General features: G+C 39.7%; 2 protein-coding genes across 2 annotated transcripts in view; one reads left to right on the top strand and one right to left on the bottom strand.

Moving 5' to 3' along the window:
- The window catches only part of HAUS6 (HAUS augmin like complex subunit 6), a 41,714-nt gene extending 31,745 nt beyond the window's left edge, over positions 1-9,969 (bottom strand). Inside the window, exons 1-4 of the mRNA XM_059656578.1 lie at positions 9,551-9,969; positions 4,008-4,103; positions 1,084-1,162; positions 221-353 (exon numbers count right to left, since the gene is read on the bottom strand). Coding sequence (XP_059512561.1) covers positions 221-353; positions 1,084-1,162; positions 4,008-4,103; positions 9,551-9,678 — 436 coding nt within the window. The 5' untranslated portion in view covers positions 9,679-9,969. The remainder of the gene's footprint in view (positions 1-220; positions 354-1,083; positions 1,163-4,007; positions 4,104-9,550) is intronic.
- A 738-nt stretch (positions 9,970-10,707) lies between these two features.
- Positions 10,708-12,263, top strand: LOC132211887 (nucleoporin NUP35-like). Its single transcript, XM_059656577.1, is given in 1 exon segment — positions 10,708-12,263. A coding segment is annotated over 1 exon segment (984 nt). The 5' UTR covers positions 10,708-10,721; the 3' UTR covers positions 11,706-12,263.
- The last annotated feature ends 478 nt before the right edge of the window (positions 12,264-12,741 follow it).

The raw sequence follows: 12,741 nt of genomic DNA, 5'->3' as shown, positions 1-12,741 counted from the left end.
ATATAGAAAATGTTTCCCAACCTCTGTATTAGAACATACTAAAATAATTTGAATTATTACTTATATCCATTATTTCAAACTATAATTCTAATAGAACACTAACCATTAGCCTTCTGAGGTTACTTAATATTTTTATCTTATCATTGATGATTTGCAAACTGCAAAGAATAAATACTTAAGAAACAAAACAAAAAGAATTCCTACTATAAGTTTAGCTTACTTTTGGAATGTGTTTTTATATATTTTATTGCAACAAATCTTGCGAAATGATACATCAGGTGAATAAACTTAGGACCACCAGGAGAAAGAAATAGTGAAGCAACAACTTGAGGAAAGTTATTTCCACATTCCACCTAGGAAAAAATAAATAATTTGAAGTACTTATCAACAATAACCTTTATATTCACATCAAACTTTTGAAGCATAATAGGATTGATGAGGATTATTCCATTTGAATCCAAAGTTTAATATTGGAATCATTCTAAAATTTTGGTGGACTTGTCACAAAAAGGTAATTACAATATAACCCTATAATTATTGACACTATTTGGGGACACAAGTTAAAATAATCTATAATCAAAAAGGTTTTCTTTAAATAAAAACTGACTCCAAGGAATCAAAAACCTATTTCCAATGCACCTAGCCAGCAAAACTAATTTTTTAGAAATATACAGAAATCCCATTCAAAAACCATAAAAAGTATTATTGTAATTAATCTTGCTTATACTGTTAGCATAAAAGCATTAAAAATATTTCACCTCTAGGCCCTGATGTAGCTCAGTGGTTGAGCATCGACCCATGAACCAGGAGGTCATGTTTGGATTCCCAGTCAGGGCACATGCCTAGGTTGCCAGCTCCATCCCAATTGGAGGCAGCCAATTGATTTTTTTTTCATCATTGAAATTTCTATCTCTATCTCCCTCTCCCTTCCTCTCTCTGAAATCAATTTTTAAAAAAAGAAAACACAATATATTTTTTTCACCTCTAAAAAAGATACAATTATACCTCAAGAAAGCCAGAAAAAAAAACTAATCTATTTTTTAACCTCTTAAAGTTTTCATTTTCCAGAAAGAGAATACTTACAGAAATTTTTTTTAACCATTCACAGCAAAGTTTCCGGAATTCAGTATCACTTTTTTGGTCAAATGGAGGCCAACAAACTCTTAAAAACAAAAATAAAATCATTAGAATTACGAACAAAAAGACAACTCAACAAAAATTTCTCTCCCATACTAAAAACAATAATGCTAAATGAAGCAAGGCTAGCATTCATAGACTTCAACTAATGAGAGACACCAACCTGTGAGAAAGTGGGTCTTTTTCTTTATAAATATCTATGGGGTTGAGTTCAGTTTCGTGTGAGTAACCAATAAATGTATATATTAAATGAAGGAATTAATCATTCTTATTATTACTAAAAATCAGCTAAAGATGAGAATACTCTCAATGGATTACTGGACTAACACATAAAGAAGGTATAAGTAAGTTAGTATGTTAAGCCTAGAAACAAAAGAGAAATATCAATGGTTACACATGAAGGCCACATGAGAAGAAAAGCCATAACAGCTTCTGACTCTTCTGAATCTATATTACAGTCAGTGGGTACTACTGTTTTGTGGATAAAAAAGATATAAAATTATTAAAAAAAAGAAAAACTTTGCCAGTGTTTTAGTTAAAAACTAACAGATTTAAATTTACCTACTGCTTTCCCCTAACAATCAATTTTATCTAAATTTTTATTCTGAGGTATTTTAGGACCCTATGTTTGTTTGTTTTTTTAATTTCTATAGCATATGTTATATATTAATAGAAAAAATTAGTATGCATAGAAAAAATAATGAAAGGCTGGAATGTCAACAAGTATTCTCTGGTTGGTGGGTTTAGGAATAATTTCTACATCCTTAATTACATTTTTTTGTATTTTCTGAATTGTTTAAAATGAGCTTTATTTTGTTTATAATTGGAGGGAGGAATCAGAAAGTCTGTTTTGAACAGAGGAAGCCCTATATCGTAATGATAAAAATTTCCAAAAAAATGTTTCAAATATATCTGTCCTCCTGATCATTCATAACCTTAACTGAAGGCGAAATATTAAGAAAAAATTATCAAAAATGAAACAATGCCCTAAACAATGTACTTACTTATTGCTTTTTTATGTTGAGGATGATGACAGAATATAAACACTGAAACAAATGTGAACACTTTTTCTGACAAAAGAAACCTAAATCACATGCAAAATAACTTGGAACCAAGGCTAGTGGGTATTACATTTTTATCTCCTTCCTAAACTACTTAATATTCAACACTATATAACAACTAGAGGCCCAGTGCATGGATTTGTGCACCAGTGGTTTCCCTGAGGGGTCCCGGATTGCAAGAGGGCACAGGCCAGGCCAAGGGGCCTCTAGTATGCATATAAGATCTTCTTTTTTTTTTTTTTTTTTTAAATATATTTTATTGACTTTTTACAGAGAGGAAGGGAGAGAGATAGAGAGTCAGAAACATCGATGAGAGAGAAACATCGACAGCCACCGCCTGCACACCCCCCACCAGGGATGTGCCCGCAACCCAGGCACATGCCCCCGACCGGAATCGAACCTGGGACCCCTCAGTCCACAGGCCGACGCTCCATCCACTGAGCCAAACCGGCCTCGGCTGCGTATAAGATCTTGAATTAATCTCTTCCCGTCCTCCCCCCAGACCCTTCCTTCTCAGATTCATCACTATGTTCCATGTTTCCATGCCTGTGCATTGAGCGTCTGCCCCCAGTGGTCAGTGGGCATCATAGCTACCAGTTGAATGGTCAAACACCTAGCATATTAGCCTTTTATATAGAGAGATAGGCTAAACTTAATAGAAATTATTTTTGCTTATAGCACTTGACACTTTAATATATATATATCAGTAACAAAAATAATAAGGATTTACAGAAACCTGGAAAGTAAAAATAGACAAAACAAATAACAGTGCCTACAATAAAAGGAATAAGGCAGGGGGTAATTAACAAAAAGAAAAAAGTTGCCAGACCGGTTTGGCTCAGTGGATAGAGCGTCAGCCTGCAGACTGAAGGGTCCCAGGTTCGATTCCGGTCAAGGGCATGTACCTTGGTTGCACGCACATCCCCAGCAGGAGGTGTCCAGGAGGCGGCTGGTCGATGTTTCTCTCTCATGGATGTTTCTAACTCTCTATCCCTCTCCCTTCCTCTCTGTAAAAAATCAATAAAATATATTTAAAAAAAAAAAAAAAAGTAAGCAAAACTGAGTATATAAATTGGTACCAGTTCATTGTTTTGCCTAATAATTAAGACTATGAAGTCCTAGCCGGTTTGATTCAGTGGATAGAGCATCAGCCTGCAAACTGAAAGGTCCAAGGTTCAATTCCAGTCAAGGGCACATGCCTGAGTTGTGGGCTCAATCCCCAGTGGGGGACTTGTGGGAGGCAGCTGATCCATGATTCTCTCTCTCCCTTTTTCTTCCTCTCTGAAGTCAATAAAAATATATTAAAGCCCTAACCGGTTTGGCTAAGTGGATAGAGCGTCGGCCTGCAGGCTCTAGGGTCTCGGGTTCAATTCCGGCCAAGGGCATGTGCCTTGGTTGCGCGCACATGCCCAGTGGGGAGTGTGCAGGAGGCAGCTGATCGATGTTTCTCTCTCATTGATGTTTCTAACTCTCTATCCCACTCACTTCCTCTCTGTAAAAAATCAATAAAATATGTTAAATATATATATATATTATAAAGAATGTTAGGAACCAATTTTATAAAACAAAATCTAACTTACCTATGAAGTATATGATTTTTAAGATTAGTACCAAACAAAGATTACTCAGGTTTATAAAGGTTAAGCACCAAATTTGTAAGACTCAAACCTGATTTATCAATTCAAAATAATACTGAAAGGCCAAAGTTGAAATCCTAGCTTTTATCAAGACATAGTCCCTTTTCAAGTTTGAGAATGACTAGTTACCAAAAAAAAAGAAGTTTTTTTAAAAAGAAAAAGTTTTACTCACTTGAAAACTTCTTTGGTGAGAGACTGGTCCAGCGTTTGAAACAAGAAATAAGACACTATTTGAAAGGCATCACGGTTTGGTTTGTCGAACATGTTCCTAATTGTTTAAAAAGAAGTAAAAGCAGGGGACAAAAAGAAAAATGGTTAATAAAACTAAATATCATCGAAAGCTTTATAAGAGTTGGACACAAATTAATATTTTTAATTCTCTTCAAGAGATCAAGGCAAATTAACTTTTCTCATTCATGTACATTTTTACAATTAAGAAAAACATACAAGTTTTATTTCTGATTCTGAAAGAACAGATCAAATAAAAGAAAACTTACAGTGAGAACATTCTAAAAAAAAAAAAAAAAGGAAAGGCTAATTAGGAGAATACCATGCATGGACCATGATACAAGGAAGCTAATGATACCAACCAACATTTACTGAATAACAATAAAAAACAGCTAATATTTATTGAATTTATTATTTCCAAGTATTACCTTAAGCCTTTTATAGGTAGTAACTCATCTAATTTTTAACACAATCATATGAGGTTAATTAAGTACTGTGCCAATTGCTTTAACATGGATTATTTTATTTAATCTTAATGATAGTAGAAAGTAGTTGGATTATCCCCATTAAACAGATGAAGAAATGTACAGAGAGCAGAGTCGCGCAGCGGAAGGGTGCTGGGCCCATAAACAGATGAAGAAATGTAAACTTTAGAGAAAATAGATAATTTGCCCAAAATTACATAACCAGGAATGGAAAAGCAGTGATTTGCAGTATGTTATCTGACCCCAGAGTCTAGGGTCTTTACTATTACATTTTATTCCTAGAACCATCCTTATAATGTAATTCTAGCAATCCCCTTAAGAGTCTTTATTGTCCTGATTTCCCTCACTAATCAAGACAAAAACTTAAAAAAAAAAATACAGTATGTAAAAAACAAAACAAAATCTAAGCCTTGTAAGAAATGTCACACAGGTACTGGCAACCTCTAGGTCAGCTACTGCTCTATGGTCCATGTCCCCTCCTCACACCCCTCTGGGGATCCCAGGGTTGTGGAGGTGGCTGGTGGGAGTGGGAAATTCAGGCTTTGGGGACTGCCCAGGCTAGGAGGAAGTTTTCTGAACTTCTTCTAGGGCAGAGAAGATCCAGCCCGGAAACCATGCTCTGCTGCATAGCCCGCCTGGAGGATTTTAAGCTTGACTTTGACAATTCCCAAGGCAAAACAACTCAAAATTGGCATGGAGGGAGAGCCACCATTTTTCAAAGTCTTGCCAGTGAAGTGTGGGTAGTAGTATGGAAAATTAACAAAAGCAATTTAAGATCTCTGGATAAGCAAGGGATAAAAAAGGAACATATATCCTAATAAAAGTTAATGCTTATACTGAAGAAGGAAAGAACCTGTGGAAGTTACAGATAAAAAATTATAAGTGCTCCCCCATTAACCTATTATGAAAAGGTCATTTGCTCCCCCGCCCCCCCCCCCCCCGCCAAAAAGTAATTTACATGGATACAACTCGAGTATCAAGAGAAGTTAAAAGCAATAAAATCAAATAACTATAAAGGAAAGGTCTCAGAAGAAACTGAAGCCATTATAATAAAGAAGGAAACTCATTAGAACATAATAAAATATACGTAAGGGAATTCTATGTGCTATTATAAAATAGTTTTAACATTTGGAATAGAAACCCGAGATATTTTCATGTTTAATACATTTTCAACAATGACCTAAAGGAATATCTCACTTGGGTAATTCCTTGTTTTCAGACTCTAAAAATAAACAGGATTAGGAGTTAGGCAATTAAAAATGGGCTGTGAGTTACTAGAATAAATGACAAATAGATGTGAGTATTCCTTCTATGAATACATAAAACTATTATCTTGAGATTTTAAAAAATAGAGTTAATGTTAAAGTTCCCATGCTATAACCATGTACAGTGACAAATGGTTACTAGATTTATTGTGTTGATCTCTTTGTAAGGTATGTTACTATTGAATCACTATGTTGTACACCTAAAACTAACATAATACTACGTCAACTATAATTATAAGTAAATTAATTTTTTAAACCATGAGAAAACATTTTTTCAAGTTTCCATACTTACATGTCAAACAACTCTTTGTCCTTGAAATGTTTGTACTCCTCAACACAAATCTTACCTCCTTATTATCTCACTTATTTTTATTTACAAAGTATCCTGCTTCTTCTCTTTGACAGTTATTTTAATTTTTAATAATATCTGTTGAAGATATTTGTTCACCCACTAGACTAAAACTCTATAAGGTAAGTTTGTTTATTCTGTTCACTACTGTATTCTGTTCACCCAGTTCCAATACTGTGTTCAACTAGTATTTGTTGAATTAACAAATGAATAAATCACCTTTTCTTTCCATTCCCACTGCTACCTTGGTTTAGGCCTACCTAACTCCAATGCCCTGAGTCCCACTTTAATCCATTCTCTGTAATGCAACCAGAATGATTTTTTCAAAATGCAAATCTTTTGGGCAAATACATAGCAATGAAATGGCTGTATTATATATTAAGCATATTTTTAACTTTTTAAGTGGCTACACAACTACATACTCACAGAAACTAGAAACTGACAAAACTGCACACCAAAAAAATGTATTTTACCATATACAAATATAAATGAACTAGTGACCCAGTGCACAGATTTGGGCACATTGAAATGGAAATTAATTAGAAGGTGGCTGGTGGGGCGGGACTGGGCAAGACAGGCCCTGGAGCCCACCTGGGTGGCACTGTGGCTCGAAGGGTGTCTGCAGAGTGAGCGGGGGTCCCTCCGGCAGGTGGGGTCTCTCAGCCTGGCCTGCAGGGATGGGGCCAAACCGGCTCTCAGACATCCCCCAAGGGGTCCCAGAGTGCGAGAGGGCCCTCTGTAAAGTTGCTGTTGTACAGGGTGTGGAACGCAAACACGAGTGTGCAGTAAACCAGATTCAGGCCCACAGCGCCCCAGCAACAACATAACCCACAGCCGAAGGTGGAATCCTCTGGTCCCACGAAAAATTGGGCTCCCTCCTCTCTGGTTTTGGGGTGCACCACCTGAGAACCACCACTGCCAAGTTACTGCAGCTCAGCAGCTCCTGTGTTGAGCGTCTGCCCCCTGGTGGTCAGTGCGCATCATAGCTATCGGTCAAACAGATATTTAGCATATTAGCCTTTTATATATAAAGATAAAAATATGTTTCAAAATAATTTGATGCCACATTCATGCTTAAAGCATTTCAAAGGGGACATCTGTTTCCAAATAACCCACTGAAATTACTCTAAAGACTCAGGGGAGGGGGGGAATCAATGACAGTGGTGGAAAAAGAAAGAAAAACTGCAGTCACTGGACCAGACTTGACAGATTTTACTAAATTTCAAAGGCAAAAGCAGATTACAATGGAACAAACCAGAGCAGAGAAAACTAAGATTGCTAAAACACTGGAGAGAAGGATGTAGTGGCAACGAGAACCATTCTCAGTGGAGGCCTGGAGAAGCTCTAAGCTTCTTTGACAGAACAGAGAAAATGAGACTGTGCCGTGGGGCATCAAATCATGCAAAATAAATGAAGTACTTACTAATACATAATCATAACCTGATAAATGCTATCCACTGCTATCAATTTTTAGAATAGACTCCTAAACAAAACACTTCTACATGGATAGCAGTAACTTCTAAACAAATAATCACCAAACAAAACTTAATCACATCTCTAAGCCTTAAGGGAGAAGGCAGAGGGGGGCAGGGAAAGGTAGGTGAGCTAATTATCTTATGGATAATAGCTTCCTTCCTGGTGAAATTACACAGTGGAGAATCAAGAGACATTTTTTAGATTGATACATCAAGAAATAGAGGTCTAGAGAACCAAGATGGCGGCATAAGGTATAAACCTGTATGTGCTGCCCCCCACAACCACATTAAAACTACAACTAAAAGACAAAACACCTATCATCCAGAACCACGGGAAAGCTGGCCGAGTGGAAGTTCTACAACTAGAAGAAAAGAAAAAAGTGCATTGAGACTGGGTAGGAGATGCAGAGGCAACAGGAGCAGAGGAACTTTGCAGGCCAGAAAGGAGTGACAAGAAATATTCAAAGTGATGAATAGCAAGAACCTACAACCAAGATTACTTTATCCAGCAAAGCTATCATTCAGAATTGAAGGTCAGATAAAGAGCTTCACAGATAAGGAAAAGCTAAAGGAGTTCATCACCACCAAACCAGGATTATATGAAATGCTGAAGGATATTCTTTAAGAAGAGGAAGAAGAAAAAGGTAAAAATAAAAATTATGAACAACAAAGTGACAACAAATAAGTATCAACAAGTGAATCTAAAAATTAAGTCAGAATAAACTGGTGAATATAATAGAAGCAGGGGCATAGAAAGGGAGTGGACTGACAATTCTCAGGGGGAAGGGGGTGTGGGAGGTGAGGGAAGAGATTGGACAAAAATCTTACACCTATGCATGAGGACAGTGGCGGGAGGTAAGGGCATGGGGTGGGGTGGGAACCAGGTGGAGGGGAACTATGGGGGGGGGGGGAACATCTGTAATAATGTGAATAAATATTTTTTAAAAAAAGAAATAGAGGTCTAAACACATGCTTAAAACACTGCCACTAGAATAACTGAAATAACATAATTAAATCAAGAAGATTTGAGAATGGGGGTAGCCAATGTACCCCAAATTTCTCTTGGCCTATAGTGGGAAAATCAGATATTGTCTAAAATTGGTAAATTAAGCCCTAGCCAGTTTGGCTCAGTAGACAGAGCATCCACCTGTGGACTAAAGTGTCCCTGTTAGATTCTGGTCAAGGGCACATGCTCAGGTAGCGATCCCGGTGAGGGGGAGGGGGAGGGGGAGGGGGCGTGCAGGAGGCAGCCAATCCATAATTCTCTCATCATTGATGTTTCTCTCTCTCTCTCTTTCCCTCTCCCTTCCTCTCTGAAATTAATAAAAACATATCTAAAAAAATAAAATTGGTAAGTTAAGACACAAAAATATAAACAAAATATTTAGATTTGTAAATCATAACCACAACATTAGTGGCAAAGTAGGGAAGAGGCTTTTGCTTTTCATCTTAATCCCTTCTCTGTTTTTTGCTAAGTGTGGCATGCCTGTTTGCAAATTCAAACGTAAAAATTATAAACTCCACAGCAACCCGCTCGAAAGGCTCCTTTGAGCGCTCCAGGCGTGCGCTAGCTATACTGTTCTCCGGTCCCTGCACTGCCGGCTTGCACCCCCGCCCCCCCGCCCTCCGAGCGCACAGACCGCGCAGCTTTACCACCCAAGCAGCAGGAAGGTGCCCCTCGCAGAGTCTATTCCCCTACGAAGCTCCCGGCACGGCTGCCTGACAGATGGTCTCAGCCACTGGGCGGGCAGCCACCGGGGGCAGAGGCTGTGTAGCCGGTGCCTGAAGGCAGGACCACTACCAGCCTAGAGACTCTTAGGGCAGCGGGTCCGCGCCAGGGCGGGTCGTCCGCCCGCCCGGCTCAGGCCCCCCGCCCGTCCCGCCCCGCCCCGCCCCGCCGCCGGCCTCCTTACACTCCGAGGTGCGCGTGTGATGCCACCTTCCCGCAGGCCGTGGCGGCTGGGCCTGGCTCGAAGCCGAGCGTCTGCAGATACATCCAAAGATGCTCCTTCTTGAAAGAGGGGCCACGGGAGAAGCTCATCTTCGGAGTCGGCACTGTCACTACCAAGGAAGAAAGGAAAGGCCCACACGACTCCGAGCGCCCTCAGGCTCCTTCCCTGCAAGCAGCCTGGGGTCGCGGCGGCCCCCGCATTGCCACCGCCTGGGCCCCTCTAGTCCGGGGCCATTTCGCCTCGCAGGGCCGTGAAGTCCCAGGGAAGCGGAGCCTCCCTAACTGTAGCTCAGCACAGCTGCCGAAGCCGCCCCAAACCAAGACTCCCGCGCTTCCAGCAGAACGGTTCGCGCGCGCCGCCTGGCTTCCGGGGGAGGAGGGAATTCCGCCGCCGACTCTAACTCCCGCCATGCAATGCGCTCTTCCCTCGGTCCCTTCCCGCGAGGCCCAGCGGAGAAACTACAAGACCCACAGTGCATTGCGTGGCCAGCTAATTTTTTTGCGCTTGCGCAATCGCTATAGGTCGCTTAAGCGGCTTTCCCTCTTCCCGCTTTCTGAATGTGAGGCATTGGGGCTCCTTTTGTTCTTATAGACCAGTGGTTCTCAACCTTCCTAATGCCGAGACCCTTGAATACAGTTCCTCATGTTGTGGTGACCCCCAACCATAAAATTATTTTCGTTGCTACTTCATAACTGTAATTTTGCTACTGTTACGAATCATAAATATCTGATATGCAGGATGTATTTTCATTGTTACAAATTGAACATAATTAAAGCATAGTGATTAATCACAAAAATAATATGTAATTATATATTCAATATGTGTTTTTCCGATGGTCTTAGGCGACCCGTGTGAAAGGGTCATTCGAACCCCAAAGGGGTCGGGACCCACAGGTTGAGAATCGCTGCTATAGACCTAGTTCCTCAGATAAAAGCCGTAGGTGCTGGACTGTGGCTCTGTGTAGTGGAAAAAGCGCTGGGTTCCATCCTCAGCTATTCTCACTGGCTGTGCGACCCTGAACAAGTCACCTAACCTCTGAGTCTAGGTCTAGGCGAGGTTAGCACACCTTTAAAATGCCACTTTTTCCGACGCCCTCAGAAATGCAACTACCGGAAGTGTAGCCGCCGCCGCGATGGCAGCCTTTGCCGTGGAACCCCAGGCAACCACGTTGGGATCTGAACCAATGATGCTGGGTTCGCCCACATCTCCAAAACCAGGGGTTAATGCCCAGTTCTTACCTGGATTTTTAATGGGGGATTTACCAGCACCAGTGACTCCACAACCTCGATCAATTAGTGGCCCTTCAGTAGGAGTAATGGAAATGAGATCACCTTTAATTGCAGGGGGGTCACCACCACAACCAGTTGTACCAGCTCATAAAGATAAAAGTGGAGCTCCACCAGTTAGAAGTATATATGATGACATTTCTAGCCCAGGACTTGGTTCAACACCTTTAACCTCAAGAAGACAGCCAAACATATCAGTAATGCAGAGTCCTCTTGATGGAGTTATGACAACTACTCCTGGAACAGGGCAAAGCATGTTTAGTCCAGCAAACATTGGTCAGCCACGAAAGACAACGTTATCTCCTGCGCAGTTGGATCCTTTTTATACTCAAGGAGATTCTCTGACGTCTGAAGATCACCTCGATGACACATGGGTAACTGTGTTCGGGTTTCCTCAGGCATCTGCTTCCTATATATTATTACAATTTGCACAATATGGGAATATCTTAAAACATGTGATGTCTAATACCGGAAATTGGATGCATATTCGTTATCAATCTAAACTGTAGGCTCGGAAAGCCTTAAGCAAAGATGGGAAGATTTTTGGCGAGTCCATCATGATTGGTGTAAAACCATGTATAGATAAAAGTGTTATGGAAAACAGTGACAGGTATGCTGTATCATCTTCATCTCTAGCCTTTACACCACCAATCAAAACCTTAGGAACACCATCCCAGCCTGGGAGTACTCCTAGGATTTCTACCATGAGACCTCTTGCTACAGCATACAAAGCTTCTACTAGTGACTATCAGGTCATTTCTGACAGACAGATGCCAAAAAAAGATGAAAGTCTTGTATCCAAAGCAATGGAGTACATGTTTGGCTGGTAGTATAGTGAGAGCTAAGAACTCAACCAACTACAAAGGAAGAGGCTGCTACACTAAAACAGCAGGGCACTGCCGGTTTTTCTTCGGTTAGTTATATAACCACTCTTGGCAGTGTTGGACAGCTATCTTATACTTCTTTTAGAAGCCTTTTTCTTTAAGGATACAGCATATTTGTATCTCACACTTTAAAAGATGCTTGAGACCTGTTTTAAAGAAACAAAAAAACTCTGTAAATAGGATTTTGTGTTTTCTGTGATAATGCATGTGTAAACACAAAACATTCAGCATTGGTAACTAAATTATGTAATTGAGTGCATTGAGGCTTTGTAGTCATGAGTTGGTGGGTGAATTTCTTGAAGGGGAACTATACAGCTGCTTCTAACAAGACAGAGATTGTTAACAATTTGAATTATGGCCTTTTAATTTAGATAGTATTTAATATTTTAATTATCCTTGTTTGTATATGTCTTATCGTGGATTGTCATCTTTCAGTATTCTTAAACCAAAACAGTCTTTTAAAAGACCTAATGTTCTTGATAATAAACTTTGCCAATTATATGTATTGAAAAAAAAAAAAAAAAAAAAGAAATGCAACTACCATGGAGAGAGCACATATCTTAAGTATCCAGTAATCCAGTCATAGTGATTTCCCTGCCTTACTTTTCCCCACCTTCATGTAATCTTCTTTAGGTTCCCTCCTTAATTCAAGATAAAAGTAACTGCAACACTGTCATTCTCCTCAGTATCTGAGATCTTGCTTTCCAGCAATGTCATCAGTGTATCTCAAACTCATAAAAAGTCTCTCCAGGTTTGGACATTTCTTATGTTGACAAAGTAAAACTCCGCCAGTCTCTCTGCCAAAAAGTAACCACCATTGTCAGTTTTGTAGGAATCACTTACTTCCCTTGTCTTGTAGCTTTACCGTCCAAGTGTGCTTCCCTACCCACTATAATTTGGTCTCGCCCTTTTTATATTCATCTTGGCGCTTTTTTTTTTTTTTTTGGTCTTTCCAAGGTTTGTTGGTTTGTTTTAATAATAT

Source organism: Myotis daubentonii, chromosome 11 (assembly GCF_963259705.1).
Source record: "Myotis daubentonii chromosome 11, mMyoDau2.1, whole genome shotgun sequence".
NCBI classification, from domain to species: Eukaryota; Metazoa; Chordata; class Mammalia; order Chiroptera; family Vespertilionidae; genus Myotis; species Myotis daubentonii.
The sequence above is the reverse complement of the archived record's forward strand: the minus strand, read 5'-3'. Positions and strand labels throughout refer to the sequence as shown.